The sequence below is a fragment of the Tachyglossus aculeatus genome, chromosome 19 (genome assembly GCF_015852505.1).
Source record: "Tachyglossus aculeatus isolate mTacAcu1 chromosome 19, mTacAcu1.pri, whole genome shotgun sequence".
In the NCBI taxonomy this organism is placed as follows: domain Eukaryota; kingdom Metazoa; phylum Chordata; class Mammalia; order Monotremata; family Tachyglossidae; genus Tachyglossus; species Tachyglossus aculeatus.
In genome coordinates this window covers 14,793,357-14,815,006 of record NC_052084.1, presented here as the reverse complement: position 1 = coordinate 14,815,006, position 21,650 = coordinate 14,793,357, and the positions used below count along the sequence as shown (strand labels likewise).

The window sequence follows — 21,650 nt, the reverse complement described above, 5'->3', positions numbered from 1 at the left end:
GCTTAATAAATGCTATCATGATTATTATTATTATTATCTGCGCCTCAGTGACCTCATCAGGAAAATGGGGATGAAGACTGTGAGCCCCCACCATGGGACAACCCGATCACCTTGGAACCTCCCCAGCGCTTAGAACAGTGCTTGGCACGTATTAAGCGCTTAATAAATGCTATCATTATTATTATTATTATTCAGTACAGCGCTCATCACACAGTAAACCTCCCAATAAACAGGATCGATCGATCGATGGATGAGGGAGTGAGTGAACGACTGGGCAATGAATGAGTGAATGATGGAGTGAGTGAATGAATGGGCAATAAATGAGTGAATGATGAGTGAATTCTCCCCCTTTTAGACTGTGAGCCCACTGTTGGGTAGGGACTGTCTTTAGATGTTGCCAACTTGTACTTCCCAAGCGCTTAGTACAGTGCTCTGCACACAGTAAGCGCTCAATAAATACGATTGATGATGATGACTGTCTCTCTATGTTGCCAACTTGTACTTCCCAAGCGCTTAGTCCAGTGCTCTGCACACAGTAAGCGCTCAATAAATACGATTGATGATGATGATGACTGTCTCTCTATGTTGCCAATTTGTACTTCCCAAGCGCTTAGTCCAGTGCTCTGCACATAGTAAGTGCTCAATAAATACGATTGATGATGAGGTATATATGCTTGTACATATTTATTACTCTATTTATTTATTTATTTATTTTACTTGTACCTATCTATTCCATTTATTTTATTTTGTTAGTATGTGTGGTTTTATTGTCTGTCTCCCCCTTTTAGACTGTGAGCCCGCTGTTGGGTAGGGACTGTCTCTAGATGTTGCCAACTTGTACTTCCCAAGCGCTTAGTCCAGTGCTCTGCACACAGTAAGCGCTCAATAAATACGATTGATGATGATGACTGTCTCTCTATGTTGCCAACTTGTACTTCCCAAGCGCTTAGTCCAGTGCTCTGCACACAGTAAGCGCTCAATAAATACGATTGATGATGATGATGACTGTCTCTCTATGTTGCCAATTTGTACTTCCCAAGCGCTTAGTCCAGTGCTCTGCACATAGTAAGTGCTCAATAAATACGATTGATGATGAGGTATATATGCTTGTACATATTTATTACTCTATTTATTTATTTATTTATTTTACTTGTACCTATCTATTCCATTTATTTTATTTTGTTAGTATGTGTGGTTTTATTGTCTGTCTCCCCCTTTTAGACTGTGAGCCCGCTGTTGGGTAGGGACTGTCTCTAGATGTTGCCAACTTGTACTTCCCAAGCGCTTAGTCCAGTGCTCTGCACACAGTAAGCGCTCAATAAATACGATTGATGATGATGACTGTCTCTCTATGTTGCCAACTTGTACTTCCCAAGCGCTTAGTCCAGTGCTCTGCACACAGTAAGCGCTCAATAAATACGATTGATGATGATGATGACTGTCTCTCTATGTTGCCAATTTGTACTTCCCAAGCGCTTAGTCCAGTGCTCCGCACATAGTAAGCGCTCAATAAATACGATTGATGATGATGTATATATGTTTGTACATATTTATTACTCTATTTATTTTAGTTGTACATATCTATTCTATTTATTTTCTTTTGTTAGTATGTTTGGTTTTGTTCTCCGTCTCCCCCTTTTAGACTGTGAGCCCGCTGTTGGGTAGGGACTGTCTCTAGATGGGTAGGGACTCTCTCTAGATGTTGCCAATTTGTACTTCCCAAGCGCTTAGTCCAGTGCTCTGCACACAGTAAGCGCTCAATAAATACGATTGATGATGATGATGACTGTCTCTATATGTTGCCAATTTGTACTTCCCAAGCGCTTAGTCCAGTGCTCTGCACATAGTAAGCGCTCAATAAATACGATTGATGATGATGACTGTCTATGTTGCCAATTTGGACTTCCCAAGCGCTTAGTCCAGTGCTCCGCACACAGTAAGCGCTCAATAAATACGATTGATGATGATGATCGATGGATGAGGGAGTGAGTGAACGACTGGGCAATGAATGAGTGAATGATGGAGTGAGTGAATGAATGGGCAATAAATGAGTGAATGATGAGTGAATTCTCCCCCTTTTAGACTGTGAGCCCACTGTTGGGTAGGGACTGTCTCTAGATGTTGCCACCTTGGACTTCCCAAGCGCTTAGTCCAGTGCTCTGCACACAGTAAGCGCTCAATAAATACGATTGATGATGATGATGTCTCTCTATGTTGCCAACTTGTACTTCCCAAGTGCTTAGTCCAGTGCTCTGCACACAGTAAGCGCTCAATAAATACGATTGATGATGATGATGACTGTCTCTATATGTTGCCAACTTGTACTTCCCAAGTGCTTAGTCCAGTGCTCTTCACACAGTAAGCGCTCAATAAATACGATTGATGATGATGATGATGTCTCTATATGTTGCCAATTTGTACTTCCCAAGCGCTTAGTCCAGTGCTCTGCACATAGTAAGCGCTCAATAAATACGATTGATGATGATGACTGTCTCTATATGTTGCCAACTTGTACTTCCCAAGCGCTTAGTCCAGTGCTCTGCACACAGTAAGCGCTCAATAAATACGATTGATGATGATGACTGTCTCTCTATGTTGCCAATTTTGACTTCCCAAGCGCTTAGTCCAGTGCTCAGCACATAGTAAGCGCTCAATAAATTCGATTGATGATGATGCTGATGCTAGGCCTCGCTGAGGGAACGTTCGCGCACGCGCGCCCCCCCCCCCCCCGCCGCGGCGCGCGCCTGAGGCGAGGCGCCTCGCGGGCGTGCGCATGCGCGCTCCATCCCGCGGGCTGAGGCGGCCGGACGCGGGGGGCTGTTCCTCGCGCCCACCCTCCCTCCCTCCTTCCTCAACCAGTCCTGTCAGCGGGAAAAAGGGGGGGGGGGGGAAGGGCCGGCGAGTCCCACCCTCCTCCTCCTCCTCCTCAACAAACCCACACGGGCAGCCCGCGACTCACCCCATAGTCCCGGCTCTACGTCCTGCCCCTTTAAGAAAGAGAAAGAGGAGAGCGTGGGGGGGGGGGGGGACACGTCCTCGTCCAATCCGCTCCTCGCTCCTGCGGCGCCCCCGCGAGGGCGGGCCAATCGGAGGGCGCGTTGGTGGGAGGTGCCGCGCGCGTGCGCGCGGAAGACGGAGGAGAAGGAGGAGGAGGAGAAAGATGGCGGCGGGTCCTGTCAGCGGCGCGGCGCCCGAGCCGCTGAGGAAGCGGGAGCAGAGCGACGCGTTCCTCGCCGCCTTCGGACGGGAGCGGGCGGCCGTGGAGCGGCTCCTGCAGCGGGAGGGGGAGGACGAGGAGGGAGGCCCGGTTTCCCCTCAGGGCCTGTCCGAGGCGTCGTCCCGCCTGCAGGGCCTGCGGAAGATGCTCACCGACGCCGTCCTCTTCCTCCCGGCCTACGACGTCCGGCAGGGCCAGGAGTCGCTGCAGCGGCTGCAGGAGGCCCTGGCCCGGCGCCGCCGGGAGCTGCAGCCCCCGAAGCGCTTCGCCTTCAAGGCCCGGAGGAAGGAGGGGGCTCCGGTCCCGGAGCCGGTCCCCGACAAGGGGGTCGCCCCCGCCGAGCGGCCCCAGCCCGCCCCGGCCCCCGGTTTCAGCGACCGGCACGGGGAGGTGCTGGAGCGGTCGGCGCCCGAGCTGCGGCAGCGGGACGTGCTGCTCAGCGACCTCACCGACTGCACCGTCAGGTTGCGGGGCAACCCCAACACCCTGCGGCTGGCCCGGGCCCGCCGCTGCACCGTCCTCTGCGGGCCCGTGACCACCTCCGTGGTCCTGGAGGGCTGCGCCGACTGCCTCCTGGCCGTGGCCTGCCAGCAGCTCCGCGCCCACGACACCCGCGACACCCGCGTGTACCTGCAGGTGACCAGCCGGGCCGTCGTCGAGGACTGCAGCGGGCTGCGCCTGGCCCCCTACGCCTGGACCTACCCGGGCCTGGACGACGACTTCGCCGGCTCCGGCCTCGACAGGGACGCGAACAACTGGACGCAGGTGGACGACTTCAACTGGCTGGTCCAGGGGGAGCCCTCGCCCAACTGGAGCGTCCTGCCCGAAGACGAGAGGATCACCCAGTGGAACTGAGCGTCCCGCCGCCGTGGGGCCGAAAGAAGCTCCGTCCAGTCGCCGCTTCATTTGCCTTTTCTAACAACCCCTCGCCGCCCCTGTCCGCCGCCGTGGGGCCGAAAGAAGCTCCGTCCAGTCCCGTCCCTCTAACGGTCGCCGCTTCATTGGCCTTTTCTAACAACTCTCCGCCGCCGTGGGGCCGAAAGAAGCTCCATCCAGTCCAGTCCCGTCCCTCTAACGGTCGCCGCTTCATCTGCCTTTTCTAACAACCCCTCGCCGCCCCTTTCCACCGCCGTGGGGCCGAAAGAAGCTCCATCCCATCCCTGTAACGGTCGCCACTTCATTTGCCTTTTCTAACAACCCCTCGCCGCCCCTTTCCGCCGCCGTGGGGCCGAAAGAAGCTCCGTCCAGTCCGGTCCCGTCCCTCTAACATTCACCGCTTCATTTGCCTTTTCTAACAACCCCTCGCCGCCCCTTTCCACCGCCGTGGGGCCGAAAGAAGCTCCGTCCAGTCCCGTCCAACGGTCGCCGCTTCATTTGCCTTTTCTAACAACCCCTCGCCGCCCTTTTCCACCGCCGTGGGGCCAAAAGAAGCTCCGTCCCGTCCCTCTAACGGTCGCCGCTTCATTTACCTTTTCTAACAACCCCTCGCCGCCCCTGTCCGCCACCGTGGGGCTGAAAGAAGCTCCGTCCAGTCCAGTCCCGTCCCTCTAACGGTCGCCGCTTCATTTGCGTTTTCTAACAACCCCTCGCCGCCCCTTTCCGCCGCCGTGGGGCCGAAAGAAGCTCCGTCCCATCCCTGTAACGGTCGCCGCTTCATTTGCCTTTTCTAACAACCCCTCGCCGCCCCTTTCCGCCGCCGTGGGGCCGAAAGAAGCTCCGTCCAGTCCCCATCCCGTCCCTCTAACTGTCGCCGCTTCATTTGCCTTTTCTAACAACCCCTCGCCGCCCCTGTCCGCCTCCGTGGGGCCGAAAGAAGCTCCGTCCTGTCCCGTCCCTCTAACGGTCACCACTTCATTTGCCTTTTCTAACAACCCCTCGCCACCCCTTTCTGCCGCCGTGGGGCCGAAAGAAGCCCCGTCCCATCCCGTCCCTCTAACGGTCGCCGCTTCGTTTGCCTTTTGTAACAACCCCTCGGACGGGACGCGGTCTCGCTCCCGGGGACGCCGTGTCTGCGCCCACCGTGAAACCGAAACGACTGGGCGTGAAGAACGACGCTCCTCCCGCCCAATAGAAGACTTTTAACATAATCTCCTCTTCCCAAACGGGTGCTTCCTGTTCACATCCCAACCATTAGTAATAAACGCTCCGGCGGTTGAGTTAAACACAATTTCCCGCTTCCTTTCGTCTTGTCGAAGCTCAGAATAGCGCAATTGAGTTAACACGGTTTCCCGCCTCCTTTTGTCGAAGCTCAGAATAGCGCAACCGAGTTAACACAGTTTCCCGCTTCCTTTCGTCTTGTCGGAGCTCAGAGTAGGGCTGTGTTCAGGGCTGATGTTGTACGACCCCTCTGCTCTTCAAGGTGTAAGACGGGCGATGAAGCCAACGTAATGAGAAATCACAGGTGTAAAACTTGTAGGAATGTCGGCTCAACAAAAGACCAAGACCTTACATCGTCTCTTCGGAGAGACGACCGAAACTGTAGTGGCCCGTGCACCCCCGCCCTCAGCCACTGATCCCCGGGAAGCAGATCCTGGACAGGAATCGGTGCTCGTGTCGTACAACAGTCTTTCGAATTGGGGTGGGAGAGGTAATATCGTCAATCGTGACTTGGAGCAACGGGCAGGGTTGAGATGGTTTATTCGGCTCCTAGTTGGCCGCTACCACCGCTAAATACCTCTTTGGAATTTTTGCAAGTTTGGGAACCATTCAGGACTTCCTCACACACGTGATTCTACTAGGGCTATCCAGGCCCTCGATTTGAGAATTGATAACGACTTCTGGATTTCTCAGAGAAATTCAGTAGGCGGCATGAGGGGAAGAGGTGGTTGGGGTTCTCTCTGCCTAAGTGTTCTGGGGGGAGGTGGGGGAGAAAAGATAGACTTGGTAAATACGAGTGATGGAGAGAATATGGGTCCAGAGTTTTATGGCGTGGGGGGAAGGGGCGGGGGAGGAGGAAGCGATTAGGAAGGATGCCTTGGATTTTATGGCTACTGAGGAAGTAACTTTCTCTGGGGAGATCTCTGGCCTCAGGAGGACCAAGGATAAAAATTGCGGTATTTAAGCACCTACTATAGGCCAACCGCTGTACTAAGCACTGGGGTGTTTACAAGACAATCAGGTTCCACATGGGGCTCACTGTTAAGAATGCCTGGGAACTCAAACTGTTTTTCTACCAGGAATGCTGACAGCAACAGTTGAGGCCATTGTCTTGAGAATAATAATCGCTATTACGGTACTGGTTAAACGCTTAAGCGCTGTTCTAAGCGCTAGGGGAGTTACAGGTTAGGTTGGACACAGTCCCTGTCCCACCTAGGGCTCACGCTCTTAATCCCCATTTTACAGAGGTAACCGAGGACCGGTGACATTATCTGCCCAAGGTCACGCAGCAGACGTATGGCGCAGCCGGGAGTAGAACCCGTGACCTTTTGTGATGTCTGATGTGCGGGGTTTGAACCTTTCAGGAACAGTGAGTACAGACGAACTCTTAACAACTCTCTCCTGTCAGACTTTTTAAAAAGGCTTTTCAGATAAAAATAGAAGACATGAAGGTGCTGTCAATAGTGTCTTCCGGATCTGTTCCCCAAGTCAAGGCTGGCGGACCACTCAGTGTCCTCCCCGTCTTCATTTTTCATTCGTTCATTCAATCATATTGATTGAGTGCTTACTGTGTGCAGAGCACTGTACTAAGCGCTTGGGAAGGACAAGTCGGCAACATATTCGTTTCTTATTGATTATATTACACATAATATATTATCTCATTATTAATATATTTATCACCACTTATTATTCATCCTGAATATATTCTATATTACTGTATATTATATATTGATTTCTTGTAATTTATGAATTTATTGGTTATTAATTAATCTTCTAGACTGTGAGCCCACTGTTGGGTAGGGACTGTCTCTATATGTTGCCAACTTGTACTTCCCAAGTACTTAGTACAGTGCTCTGCACACAGTAAGCGCTCAATAAATACGATTGAATGAATGAATGAATGAATGAATAGAGATGGTCCCTACCCAACAGCGGGCTCACAATCTAGAAGGGGGAGACAGACAGCAAAACAAAACATTTTTGTTTGAAGTGTTTGAAAGCATTTCAGAAATGGTTCTGAAATTACATCTGCTCCAGGAGGCCTTCCTTCGTTAATCTCTCCTCTCCACACTCTATATCTTCTCATACTGCCCCAACAGCACTTCCACGTCGCCTAAGTACTTGGCTATTCACCAGGTTCTCCTCTTGACCAGGACTAGCTACTAATCTTAGCACAGTCTGCCATTCTCCATCGTCCCCAAGGTACCTGGTACTACAGCAGAGAGCTGTAGTATAACTTAATAGTAATTATGGTATTTGTTAAGCACTTACTGTGTGTCAAGCGCTGTTCTAAGCGCTGGGGTACATAACAAGGTCATCAGATTTTCCCACGTGGGGCTCACCGTCTTAATCCCTATTTTACAGATGAGGTATAGCGGCACAGAGAAGTTAAGTGACTTGCCCAAAGTCACACAGCAGGCCTGTGGTGGAGCTGGGATTAGAACCCACGTTCTTCGACTCCCAGGCCTGGGCTCTGGCCACTAACTAGGCTGTGCTATTTCACGACCAAGCCGCCCTCAGCTCCTTCCCAAGCAGCTAAACCCGAGGATGAACTCTAGGGTGAGGGGTGAAGTCACCAGCAGGAAGGGAAAGGTCCAGGAAGGTGATGGAAAATGCTATCCGTCGCCATCGGGATTTGATGTCCTGAACTCTTTCCCCGTCCCCACGTTGGGTTAACTAAGTTCCCTGAAGCTTTGGGCTCTCTCGATTTTGCTTCCCCCACGGTTCCTTGTGAACACGACAAAATCGTCAACCAGTAAGATGTCGGGGGGGGGGGGAATTATACCTGCAGCCCACCCCGCCGGTGGGGCTTTCTCTAATGGGATGAGGCAGATTAGAGGCATTAGGGTGACGTCTTGTGGATCCCGCTTTAATAATGTGCAAGGTCGGGAATGTTTCTCCTGCTCAGTGAGGAGGTCCGGCCGGTGGCCGGCACTGTTGTTTACTGGCCATCGGGGCCTGCGCTCTTCACTGGCGGGGGCAGAGGGGCCCCAGGGATCAGCATGGAAGGCCCAAAGGACGGTTCAGGTCAGCCGGGCCCAAGAGGCATCTTCCTAAAGGCCTGATTTGGTTGCTAGGAACATCGAGTCCGTCTGAGGGGAGGAGACTGACCCGTGAGTCTTCTGGACCCTCCAACCACCAGGATGGCGTTAATGAAAGTCACGTTTGATCACAAAAAGCGGGTCAAATTAGCCCAGGGGCTTTGGCTCATGAACTGGTTTTCAGTGATCGCGGGGATCGTCATCTTCAGCTTAGGACTCTTCCTCAAGATCGAACTCAGGAAGAGAAGCGAGGTGATGAACAACTCCGAAAGCCACTTTGTGCCCAATTCCTTGATCCTGGTGGGGACCCTGGGCTGCGTCTTCAACGCCCTGGCGGGAAAAATCTGCTACGACTCCCTCGACCCAGCCAAGTACGGCAGATGGAGACCGTGGCTGAGACCCTACCTGGCCGTCTGTTTCCTGTTCAACGTCTTCGTCTTCCTGGCGGCCCTCTTCTGCTTCCTCACGAGGGGCTCCCTGGAGGACACCTTGGCCCACGGGCTCAAGAGCGGGATGAAATACTACCGAGACACCGACACGCCGGGCCGCTGCTTCATGAAGAAGACCATCGACATGCTGCAGATCGAGTTCAGGTGCTGTGGGAACAACGGCTTCCGAGACTGGTTTGAGATCCAGTGGATCAGCAACAGATACCTGGATTTCGGCTCCAAAGAAGTGAAAGAGTAAGTCGTAGGGTGGGGTGGGGGTCGGAATGTGGGCATCCGGTGGGCGCATTCGTCTTGGGAAATGAGAAGGGATGGGTGGGGTGGAGGGGATCCCCCAAAATACAACTCCCCTTCCCCTGGTGGGGCGCGAAGGGGAGGTGGAGGGGAGAAGGGAGGGAAGCGATTTCTTAAGGATTTCGTAATATCTTACCACTCCATCACTCCAGATTGGTTTTGCTCCGAAAAACGTTGAAGGGAGCCCCCACCTCACCTAAACTTCCACCCTCCTTTTTCCTTTTATAAAGTTTGCTGTGTTTTCAATCGGGAAAGCCCCTTCTTTGCTCCTCTTTAAATCTTCAAAACATTACTAAGGTCACAGCTCCTCCAAGAGACCTTCCCCTATTAGGCCCCCTTTCCCTTTCTGCGTCAATCTGTGCACTTCCATCTGCGACCCGTGGACATTTGATATTCCCCCCCAACCCCTCAGCACTTGTGTACGTATCTTTAAATTATATATTATAAATGACTTAATAATAATGGCATTTGTTAAGTGCTTACTATGTGCCAGGCACTGTTCTTATTCATATTAATGTCTGTCTCCCCCTCTAGACTGTAAGCTCTTTATGGGCGGGGAACGTATCTGCTAATTCTGATGAACTGTCCCAAGTGCTTAGTGCAGTGCCCTGCACACAGTAAGTGCTCAGTAAATACAACTGATTGATCTTAAAAGCTCAGGGTGACTGCGCTGTCCCTGAGGTACGATCTGCGTCACAACTCCAAGTTCCTAAAGGGTTTAAAACGCCTTTGATTTCTTCTCGGAGTTTTCCAATCCAAGTGTCTGCTTGAAGCCAATCCCTAGCCTCCACTTTTATACTCTGAGCTCCATGAGGGAGAAGGACCATGTTTCATTTCCACCTTTGTATTTTCTCCCAGCGCTTAGTACAGTGCTCTGAACACAGTAAGCACTTAATAGATACTATTACTATTCTGGTTTTTCTTTCCCTCGCCCATTACTTTTATTTCCTTGAGAGTTTTCTGAGCAATCACATCCACCACCCTCTCCGTTGCCTGTGTAACTGATTGTTGGGTGGCCTGGGTATTACAGCCCTGTATCGTTTTGTGCTGGTAGGGAATCCACACACAGCCGCTGGTTACAGCAGAAGGGAGGAGTAAAGAACAGGTAACGGCTCTGCTCAGTTGGACTCTGCCCAGTCGCAGCCTTGAAAATTAATCTGCCCCCCACCAATAAAGAAAATTCCCGTTGAAGGTCATTGCTCAGGGTTTTATTCTTTCCTCTGTGTACTCTGCGGGGATTACTGGCTTAAAGCCCTGGGTCTGGGGAAGGACTGAAATCTCTATCCTTCGTGGCCCCAGTGCTTAGGGACTGTTACCTGCAGTGTTTCACATTGTTTTGCCGTCATTCAGGGCCATAGCCCTGCTTTGTGGGGAGATGAAGGTAGATGGTCTGTTCATTTATCCTGTGCAGGTTTATAAGCCACACCCCTTTCAGCTTTCCTCTTTTCCTTTCCTTGATTGACTCGATTCGCAGCCGACTACGTGTCTGGGACTAATCGGGGTCAGGGAGAGCTTGGAAAACAGAAAAACCTATAGTGTAGCCCATCCTCATCCACCCTACCCTCCCAGCATTTCCCCCTCTCTTCCCTGACCCTGCCCACCCTGGGGGAGGGATTGATGAGTGGGGAAAGCGCTGAAGAGTCTGGGGGAGTCGGGGGAGAGGACCCTAGATAATCCACATGCAAGTCCTGAATAATTGAGAGGTGGCTGGGCTGGTTACATGTGTGGGATTTCAAGACCCCTGGGCTTTCCCCTGAGATCAGAGCAGAGTTCAGCGTGATGCCACGCTGACCTCTGCCTTGGCAGGGTTTACTTTGATTACTGAGCAGTCCCCCTCAGCTTACCTCTGAACCCCGAAGAGCGTTCAGCACAAGATCCAGGACTGCTCAGCACCACCAGGCAGGGATCTGAGCGGCCTGAGGATTGAAGATTGAAGGGTTCCCTCACCCTTCTGCTCTCCAGTTTTGGCCCATCACCCTCCTGGAAGCCCCACCCTTGGAACAGAGGCAGAGACAGGATGGAAAAATCTAAGTGCACCTAAGCAGCAGCTGGGTCGGGGTGGGGAGGTGAATTAAGCTCATGGATACAGTGAGGTTTTGGATGCCTCAGGAAACTCAATGGCCCCATTCTGGGACCTTCCCCCCGCCTGAGAAGGGAAAGCTGTGTCTTACTTAGAGACCTCCTGTGAACTTCATCACCTATCCCATCGTGACCTTCCATGAATGAGGAGGAGGATATACGAATATGGATCGATGTGTTTATATCCCGTTGTATTCCCTGCATTTCCCCTTGGATTATGTTTAAGGCTGATCAAAATTGTGGTATTTAAGTGCTTGCTTTCTGTCGAGCACTGTTCTAAGCACTGGGGAAGAACAAGAAAATCAGGTCAGGCGCAGTCCCTGTCCCACGCAGGGCTCGTGATCTAACTAGGAGGGAGAACAGGAATTGAATCCCCATTTTACAGATGAGGTAACTGAGGCATGTTAAGTACCCAAGGTCACACAGCAGGCACGTGGCAGAACGGGGATTAGAACCCAGGTCCTCTGGCTCGCAGATCCGTGCTCTTTCCAACTTGGCCACGCGGCTCCTGATCTCAGCCAGGGCTGCTCCGTACTCTTAAATTTTCACTCTGGAAGATGGGGGACACAGGTGTTAGTTGCTGGAGAGGTGAAACACAAACTCGAAGGCCTGGAGAACCTTGCTTAAAAGACTCTGAGTTGTTTATAGTGACTTTGCTTTAAAAATCCTTTCTTTTTTAAAAAAAAAACATGCACAGAAGCAACACATCTGAAACCAATATCAACAAAAACCATTTTATATGGAGAGACACGCGAATCCTGGAGTGATGGGGGAGAGACCAAAACCTCGGTGGGCTTATTCTGCAGAGACTCCAGAAAAGGCAGATTTTGAATTTAGTTTGAAGGAGGGGAGGGATAGGATTTAGCATAGAAGGAGGATGGAGGAAGGGAGGGCATTGTAGATGTAGAGAACTGGGAGTGAGAAGGCTGAGGGGCAGCCCATGCGCCAGCTAGGGTGGAGAGCCCATTGTTTTGGCAGACGCAGATATCAAAGACTTGAAGGTTAGGGCAGAGGAGAGGGGATTTGTGGAAGTTAATAGAGCCTCCAAACCAGAGATCAGTCAATCAGTGGTATTTATTGAGTGCTTATAGTGTGCAGAGCAGTGCTTGGGAAAGTCAATAGAATACAAAGATGGGATCCCTGCCTGCAAGTACCCTATTTGTGCAAGCAGCAGTTGGGAGCCCTTTCAGGCTTCTGAAAAGTGACTTTTCCCCCCTGTTGTGGTCCAAAAAATCATCCCATTCATTCAGCTCAGTGCAGGGATTGCTCAGTGGTGGGGTCACAGCTCCACAGACAGATAGGGTCACGGAAGCTGGATTGTTGCTGCCTAAAGCCACTGTAACTCGAATGACTGGTACTCACCAGGCTACTGCTGCTACTGCTGTTGTCTGCAAAGCGCTGCTTGGGGCTTTCAGGGAAGGAGAAAACAGTCTGATGGCTGAATTTTATCTATCCCGGGAACCCCTTGTCTTTGTTTTACTAACCTGGATTTCAAGCGGAAACATGGGAATTTGTCCCTAGACTGTCAGCCTCCCAGAGTGGCATTGCCCCGTTCTATCTGGGACTCTCAGAAATGCCACGGGATATAAATAACGACCTCTCCAGGCCTAATGCGATCTCCCTGTCCGGCTTTAGTCTAAATTGGTGGCTTGTCCCAAATCCAGCATCAGCATAAGGGCAAAGCCCCTCAGGAAAACTACGCTGTCCTGGGACAGAGAAAGAAAATAAAAATAATATGGTGCTCCTTAAGCATGTAGTATGTGCCAAGCACTGTGCTAAGATCTGTACCAGAGAAGCACCGTGGCCTAGTGGATAGAGCCTTGGCCTGGAAATCAGAAGGACCGGGGTTCTAATCCCAACTCTGCCACTTGCCACCAGTATGACCTTGGGCAAGTCACTTCTCTGGACCTCAGTTACCTCATCTGGAAAATGGGGACAGAGACTTTGAGCCCGATGTGAGGCAGGGACTTGTGTCCAAAACAATCACCTTGTATCTACACCAGCGCTTAATACAGTGACTGGCACTTAGTAAGAGCTTAACAGATTACCACAGTCGCTGTTGTTATTACTATTATTACTGTTATCTGGGACGGATAATATAAAAGCAGACTGGACACAGCTGCCCCACCCAGGACTTGCAAAGTAGGAACGCAGCTGGGCGCTTTATTGAGCGCTTACTGTGTGCAGAGCACTGTACAGTCAGTCAATAATTCTGTTGAGACCCAGCACCAGACGGGGTTTGTGTTAGGGACAAATGTCCCCACCCAAAGGAAGTCCCCGTCTAAAGGTAAAGACAGAAAACCCATGTGGACATTCCCTATGTGTTCCTATGTCCACACAGATGCAAAAATGACAGGAATAAGCTGGAGGGAAGAAATGCTATTTGGCTGGAGAGTGGGTCGTGCACTTCCCGAAACGTAGCAGGTCCAGCGGAAAGAGCACAGGCCTGGGAGCCGGGAGACCTGGGTTCTAATCCTGACTCTACCATTGGCCTGCAGTGTGAACTTGGGCAAGTTGCTTGACTTCTCTGGCCTTCACTTTCCTCGTCTTTAAAATGGGGATCCAATACTCGTTCTCCCTCCGACTTAGGCTGTGAGTCTCGTGTTGGGCAGGGACTGTGTCCAAACAAATACCACGGTTATTATTACTGTTCCTTCTCCCTGGGGGAGGTGGTCCGGAACTAGCCCGGAAAGGTAGGGATACAGGGGATGGTGGGTAGGAACGGGAGCAGTGGCAGGAAGTCTCTTTTAGGCAGAAAGATGGGCTTGGAGAAGCGAGGGAGGTGCTGATGCGGGCAGCGTGTGGGAGGCCAGCTGACCTAAAGCTGAGGGAGTTGGAAGGCTGAGGGGGAGTGGGAGGAAAGAACAGGCAGAAAGGATGAGGCCAGGGTGGTCTACGATTATATTGTAAGTCCAGTGGGAAAACCGTCCACCTGACGGAATCCTGCTGAGATGTTGATTTGCCAATCAGGGAGTTGGAATTAGGCTCCTCATCCTCTCCCAAGCGCTTAGTACAGTGCTCTGCACACAGTTGGTGCTCAGTAAATGCCACTGGTGATAATACAGAGAAGAGCAGTAAAGGTACCGTAAGGGCTGGACGATAGTCCCGAGAGGGAAAAGTGGAAGGAATCAGCATCATTTAGCGAGGAGATGAGAAAGCTGAGGGTGGACTCATTCATTTTCTTCAGGTGTCCAAAAAGCTTTTGTGAGACTATCGCTGTCCAGTTATTCTTCACGTCCAGGCAGAACTTAAGAAAATGGGACTTGCATATATGTACATATGTTTGTACATATTTATTACTCTATTTTACTTGTACCTATCTATTCTATTTATTTTATTTTGTTAGTATGTTTGGTTTTGTTCTCTGTCTCCCCCTTCTAGACTGTGAGCCCGCTGTTGGGTAGGGACTGTCTCTATATGTTGCCAGCTTGTACATCCCAAGCACTTAGTACAGTGCTCTGCACACAGTAAGCGCTTAATAAATACGATTGATTGATTGACTTAAACTGCAGCAAGAAGGATTTGGGTAAGACTCGTGGAAGAGCTTTCTGACTCCCAAGGGGATTATCACCGGAACAGGCGATTGAAGAAGGTTGTGGTGTCTCTGCCTCTGGACCTCTGGAGGGCTTTAAGAATGGACCTTCCTTGGAGGGTTTAGTTGTTCACCGGCTGGAGGCAGTGGACTGGATCAGGTGATGGGAGACCTCCCCGCCTGCCCCTCTCCCTCCATTTCTCCCCCACCCTCAGCCTAGGACCCTCTGCTTATATCAGGACTTTTAGCTTAAAAGGTCTAGAGTGAGGTGGGCGTGCTTGGGACTGTGCGGAGCTGAACTGCAGGCAGGGTGAGGTAAACAGAGGCCCATGTCCTCCTCCTCCTCGCCTGGAACGCCCTCCCTCCGCACATCCGCCAAGCTAGCTCTCTTCCTCCCTTCCAAGCCCTACTGAGAGCTCACCTCCTCCAGGAGGCCTTCCCACACTGAGCCCCCTCCTTCCTCTCCCCCTCCCCATTCCCCCCCGCCCTACCTCCTTCCCCTCAGCACCTGTATATATGTTTGTACAGATTTATTACTCTATTTTACTTGTACCTACTTACTATTCTATTTATTTTATATTGTTAATATGTTTTTTTTAATTTAATGGCATTTATTAAGCGCTTTACTATGTGCAAAGCACTGTTCTAAGTGCCGGGGAGGTTACAAGGTGATCAAGTTGTCCCACAGGGGGCTCCCAGTCTTAATCCCCATTTTACAGAGGAGGGAACTGAGGCCCAGAGAAGTGAAGTGACTTGCCCAAAGTCACACAGCCGGGAGCCGGGATTTGAACCCATGACCTCTGGCTCCAAAGCCCAAGCTCTTTCCACCGAGCCACGCTGCTTCTCTGACAGAAGAGAAGTTTTGTTCTCTGTCTCCCCCTTCTAGACTGTGAGCCCGTTGTTGGGTAGAGACCGTCTCTATATGTTGCCAACTTGTCCTTCCCATGCGCTTAGTACAGTGCTCTGCACACAGTAAGCGCTCAGTAAATACGATTGAATGAATGAACAGAGCCTGGTGAGACTCCCTTGGCCTCCTGGGCCCTTCCCTACTGGCCTCAAGCCCTCACGCTGCAGGCCACGGGCCTTGTCCCTCTGGGCCCCAGAGAGCAGGCCCCGTCGGGGACTCGCTGGACTGTAGGCAGCCCTTGGGCAGGGAAGCTTTATTGTCTCAGATCTTGGTTCCAGGGCAGGTGAAGCAGCAGGAAAACCAATTGATTTTAGGGTCAGTTTTCCTCAGAGAAAGGAGGAAACAGGGAGGAGGGGGAAACACATAGTTGTACGAGGTCTTTGCTTTTCTTTGGATTGCAGTTTTCCAGGTCTTTTTGGTCAAAGATAGGTGAATATTTCAAACCAGGACTGTATTTACAGGACCCAGTTAATTGGTGTGAATAGATTGGCACAAAGCTTCCTGGAGTTTGATGAACGACTTAGTACGGTCCTCTGCCCACAGTAAGCACTCAGTAAATGACATTGAGTGATCGATCAATCAGTCAATCGTATTTATTGAGCGCTTACTGTGTGCAGAGCACTGGACTAAGCGCTTGGGAAGTCCAAGTTGGCAACATATAGAGACAGTCCCTACCCAACAGTGGGCTCACAGTCTAAAAGGGGGAGACGGAGAACAAAACCAAACATACTGACAAAAGAAAATAAATAGAATAGATATGTACAAGTAAAATAAATAAATAAATGGAGTAATAAATATGTACATACGTATATACAGGTGCCAGGATGAAGCCAGGATGAACAGATGAACAGGATGAACAGAAGCCAGGATGAAGCCTCCGTGTCCAGGCTGAAATCCTGGTCCGAATCAGGAGGACCTGTTCTCCCTGGTTTAATAAAGATTGATCTGTCTGGGAGAGCTGTCTGTCCTTAGCGAGACATTCCTCCCAGGCAGGGATTGGCTCTGAACCTCTTTCCAGTCAGGGCTAGCCCAGGGCCAAGAGTAGGTGGGGACTTAATGTAGGATTTTGGTGAGGATGACCCCCACTCCCTTCATTGTGTCTGCTGCATAAGGATTATTATAGGGGGAATGGTGACCAGATGTCTCATATCTTCACTGAAGCTGGAACAAGAGGAAATGGGACTTAGGCCAGGCAGCAGGAATGCCCACCTTTTAGTCAGCGCCGGAAAAGTCACTAGGGAGGTTGTAAGAGCCTTGGTTCCAGGGGCCCTAAGAGCAACAGAGCAGGTGCTTTTCTTCTGAGACGATTTCTGTGCAGCTTGCCTGGAGGCAGGAGAACAGATGAAGGGGTCTCCACCCCCAAGCAGTGTATGATCTCTTGATATTTCAAGGCCTGGGAGAACCTCAGCCCCAGGTTCATAGCCCTTGTCTTTCTGTCTCTCTCTCTCTTTCTCTGTTTCCTTTCGACAGTCGTATTAAGAGCAACGTGGATGGGCGGTACCTGGTGGACGGGGTCCCCTTTAGCTGCTGCAACCCCAACTCCCCTCGGCCCTGCATCCAATACCAGATCACCAATAACTCGGCCCACTACAGCTACGACTATCAGACGGAGGAGTTGAACCTGTGGGGCCGGGGCTGCCGGGAGGCCCTGCTCTACTACTACAGCGGCATGATGAACTCCATGGGTGTCGTCGTCCTTCTCGTGTGGTCCTTTGAGGTGCTTCTGGGCCCCCACTTATCCCCCTCCCACTGGGGGAGGAGCAGGCATGGCCTGGGTCCACGGGGCCGGGGGGAGGGTCCCCTGGGGCCAGGCTGCTGGAGCTTAATGGGGCGAGACTTCCTGGGATGGCATTTGCAGGGTTGGGATTTCCTGGGCATTGGTGAGATCCACTGTTAGGGATCTTTTTTTTCTGACATTGCTCAGGTGGCCCGAGGCCCCTGTCCCGTTCCCCTAGAGGTGTCTACTGTAGTGCCAAGGTGTGGGGGTGGGGAGGATGGGGCAGAACCTCAGACAACCCCTTCAGGGACATTTCAGTAGAGGACGGCTCCTTTGTTCTGAAGAGACCCTCGCCCACTAATCAACTAAAATGAGTCAGTGAACGTGCTACCCACCCACCTCACTTTTGAAAGCCAGTTCCTCTAAGAACTTGTGGAATGGCTACTATTTTCTTTGGGTCGACCCTAGGGTGTGGGGCTAGGGAGCCTCTTACCTTTGCTCCCCTCTTCCTACTTCCTTAGTGCAGGGTTAAGTCAAGAAACCGTGATGGGTCAGGTCAGCCAGGCTGGCGCAGAGCCAAACCCAGTCCAGTTGGGCCCAATCTGGATGCTGCTTTTCAGACTTTCCGTATTTTGGGAGGGGAGAGGGGAGGGGCATCAGGCTGGGATGGTGCGGTGAGAAGCCAGCGCAGGGATGCGGATGGGGGATAAGCACCGCCAGTTTTGTAATAGTAATAATTGTGGTATTTGTTAAGCACTTACTATGTGCCAGGCACTGTATTGAGCGCTGGGGTGGATACAAGCAGATGGATTGGACACAATCCCTGTCCCTCAAGGGGCTCAGTCTTAATCCCCATTTTGTACAGTTGAGGTAACTGAGGTACAGAGAAGTGACTTGCCTAGGGTAACGCGGCAGACAACTAGTGGAGCCGGAATTAGAACCCAGGTCCTTCACTCCAAGGCCCATGCCCAAGCCACTAATACTAGTAATAATGATGGCATTTATTAAGCGCTTACTATGTGCAAAGCACTGTTCTAAGCGCTGGGGAGGTTACAAGGTGATCAGGTTATCCCACGTGGGGCTCACAGGCTGCTGCTTCGCTTTTGTGGCTAGAGCTCTGTTCTTTGAGACAGGAGACTTGGGTTGTGGTGCCGGTTAATGCACAGCGTGACTGGGGACAAATCATTCAGTGTCCAGGGCCTCAGTGTCTCCTGCTGTAAAATGGGGAGAACAAAGATAGTCGTCCTACATAGGCTAATGAGAGGATCAGTGAGATAGCTGCGGCTGCTGCTGAGAGTGGTGCCGCAGACCACCCCCTAACGCCCCTAGCAAGGCAGCTGAGCCTGCGGCGTTATCACCGACTGGAAATCGAGGCAAACTAGAAAGTCCCCCTTGGTGTCAGAAATTCTCTGGTCTACCCTGAACCCCTCCCGCTGCATCCTATCACTTCTCTTCCCCTAGGTGTCCGTCATGGTTGGGCTGCGCTACTTACACACGTCTCTGGAAAGCATCGCCGACCCGGAGGACCCAGAGTGCAAGAGCGAGGGCTGGCTGCTGGAGCAGAGCATCCAGGACACCTGCAGAGCCATCCTGGAAAGCGTCAAGAGGCTGGGCAAAGGCAACCAGGTGGAGGCCGACCCTCCGGGAGACGAGGACGGCAGCAAGGGGCCAGCCGTCGCCACAGTCAGCTGAGCACCCCACAGGGGCCCAGGGACCTTTGGACCCCACATGAACTCCACGGCCGCTCATCTGAAGCAAACATAGAAACCCACGTTCATCGGCTGTTCTCGTCAGAGACATGACAACGAGGTGCATCTGAGGTTAGGACCTTCTCCTTCCCCTCCATCCTCCTCCCTCCCTAGTGCTCGGAAACCCTGGACGGGGCAGGTTCTTGCCTGAAACGCGAGTGGTAGTCATCTTCTTCTCTAACCTGTGATACATCCCGGGCCCCGCTGTAGACTCAGCTTCGTCGCTGCTTGCAAAGCTAGAGAGCAAAGTGGTGATTTGGTGATCTCATCTGGGGGTGGACGACTGGGATGGGGACAAATCTTTTCTTTTTTCATCCGTTTGGAATTTTTAAGGGTACCTCTGTTTGGCCCAGGCAGCATATGGGTTCCAGTCACTAAACTGAAAAACACTCAGTGGTGGAAGCAAAACCGCTCCTGGTTCCTGAGGCCAAGAGGACTTTAAAACCCCCTAGGGTTATAAAGGCATCAGATAGCAGTAAGCAAGATCCAAAAGCGGTGTTTTCTGACCTTCCTCGGGCCCAAGGCACCCCACCCACTTGCTCCCTGGCAGAGGTGTGGGTGGGACAGAAAGAGACCCTCCCCAGCCTGTCAGCTGGCCCCAGGACCCCCACAGCTCCCAGCTGGGTCACGATGTTGGATTCTTTTGGAAAATAGCTTGTCCAACCCCGGGGGGAGAATCCGTACATTAAAATCAGTGTTTTCCAAACACCCAAATACCGTTCTTCCCCCGCCCTCAGATTTCTAGGGAAATCCCGACTTGAGTGGGCAGTGATAGGATCCTGCACCAGAACCTCCAATTCTGAAGAATCTTATCCCTTTGGCTCCCAATTTATCTGCATGCCCACCCTGGATCCAGAAGACTGTAGGCTCCTCACTTTAAGCACAGCCCCTAGAGTTCCCTCCTCCCCACTCTTGTTCCTTTGGTGGGGATGGGAAGGAAAATAGCTGATGTTCTCCCACCTCCCTGCCCCTACACGGCTGCATCTTAGAGCAGCTGGAGACTCAAACTGGGCTCCCAGCTGTCCTAACGGACTGGGAGGTGATGTGTGTCCATCAGCCGGACGGAGCCTTGGTCTGGAGATCCCTGGCGAGGAGGTCTTGGCCATGGCCAGTGTTGTAGGGTCACTCTTACTAATGCCACTGCGTGGTATCCATTTATATATGTAGGTTCATTGATGATTTCCAGTAGTTTCCCCGCCCACTCTTTCCTTCACCATCATTTATCTCCACAGGCTAACACTAATTGAGTGTTACTAGTTAGTAACACTAATTAGCTAACACTAATTGATTGATGGAGAACTATAAACCCCCACCCCCCTCTGACTGTTTTGTCAGTCTCCCTAGTGGGTGCATGACCCAGCCGGGGCTGTGTTTGCTTCATTCACCACTGTACATTCAGCTTAGAGGAGCATAATGGAGGGGAAAACATCCCAGGCCAGCGTCCTGCAGGGGCACTGAGGGCAGATCACTTACCTCTGGGCTTCAGTTTCACCATCCCAGCCACCAAAACCCCTCAGGGGGGAGGTAAGAGCAAGGTGAAAGGTGTAGAAAGGCCAGGAGCTCATAGGGACAAGGGAGCTTGGAGACAGCCAACATGTCTCATCTCTCCTACAAAGAGGCTGTTTCATTGCTGTCCCAGGGGTTTAGCCTGAGGGTTTTTTGGTGCTGCGGAATTGAAGGAAAAGGGACCCTCTGGTCCCCTCATTCTCAGCTCCAGGGGGGTTTACTCACAAAATGCGGATTCCCAATCCCAAGCGGTTTGATCTGAGTGAGGACCCACTGCCCCAGCCCTCAACTGGGCTGGCGTCGGCTTGACCCAGTAGGCCCAGTGCGCCTACTGGGAATTTGCTGGGCGCTTTCAATCCCAAACCAGGCGCATGGGAGTCTCCAACTTCCCGTGCTCACCCCAGGTCAGCCGAGGCCTCTCTCTGTGCCGTGTCGGCTTCGTTTCTCTCAGCTTTCCCTGTAAACCAGAGAGAGAGAGAGGCCACCCCGTCGTGGAATGCCTAAACTAGAGCTGTGCCCATAGAGAGTCTATGCTGCCGTCACCTGTAATACGGATGTTAAAACTATATTGTAAGAAAACACTTGTTGCGTGAGATGTTTAAATATATACAGTGGATACCCACCTGTTTGCCTGCTTGCCGAAAGCCCGGTTCTCTGGACTCCTGCGTCGTCTGTCTGTGTTGCGCCCCAGTTCCACCCTGACTTCACGTTCTGTCAGTCCCGGTTCCCTTTCCACTTCCTGACCTCCAAACTCATCACCCTTCTTTCTTGTCCCCCAACCCACACTTGAGTCTTTTTTATTTTCTGTCTGAACTGTAATGGTAGTTGTTGACGTAGGCCTGGCCAATGCTGGCAGTGGCCTCCTCAACTCCTCCCCTGTCCCGGCTTGCAGCCCCGGGTACAGGGACCGGGATAAGCCCAGGGCCGGCGGAGGGGGCTTGGGGAGGATACCACGGTGCCCCCACCATCCTGCCCGGCCCTCTTCCCATTTCAGGGCTGGGGTAGGGATGCGGGACTCCAAGACGGGAGGGGTGGGGTGATGCGGACACTGGCCATGCCTGCAGCA

The 21,650-nt window shown here is 51.8% G+C and overlaps 3 protein-coding genes across 6 annotated transcripts in view; 2 read left to right on the top strand and 1 right to left on the bottom strand.

Moving 5' to 3' along the window:
• Nucleotides 1-2,981, bottom strand: part of BICRAL (BRD4 interacting chromatin remodeling complex associated protein like) — a 56,680-nt gene extending 53,699 nt beyond the window's left edge. For both annotated transcript variants that reach the window (XM_038761199.1, XM_038761202.1), the window contains exon 1: nt 2,960-2,981. The gene's annotated coding sequence lies outside the window, so the exon portion shown is untranslated. The remainder of the gene's footprint in view (nt 1-2,959) is intronic.
• A 116-nt stretch (nt 2,982-3,097) lies between these two features.
• Nucleotides 3,098-4,152, top strand: TBCC (tubulin folding cofactor C). Its single transcript, XM_038760839.1, has one exon. It carries the CDS (start codon nt 3,161-3,163, stop codon nt 4,070-4,072), a length of 912 nt encoding a protein of 303 aa, XP_038616767.1. The 5' UTR covers nt 3,098-3,160; the 3' UTR covers nt 4,073-4,152.
• Nucleotides 4,153-4,320: 168 nt separating this feature from the next.
• PRPH2 (peripherin 2) lies at nt 4,321-21,206 on the top strand. 3 transcript variants are annotated; one of them, XM_038760836.1, is made up of 5 exons: nt 4,321-5,804; nt 6,560-6,683; nt 8,392-9,038; nt 17,084-17,330; nt 18,792-19,022. In XM_038760836.1, the coding sequence occupies exons 3-5, from the start codon at nt 8,458-8,460 to the stop codon at nt 19,020-19,022; spliced, it is 1,059 nt and encodes a 352-aa protein (XP_038616764.1). In that variant the 5' UTR covers nt 4,321-5,804; nt 6,560-6,683; nt 8,392-8,457. The 3 variants fall into 3 exon arrangements, with proteins under 3 accessions (XP_038616764.1, XP_038616765.1, XP_038616766.1); XM_038760837.1 differs by having other exon boundaries at nt 8,223-9,038; XM_038760838.1 differs by lacking the exons at nt 4,321-5,804; nt 6,560-6,683 and having other exon boundaries at nt 8,458-9,038; nt 18,792-21,206.
• Nucleotides 21,207-21,650: the final 444 nt, after the last annotated feature.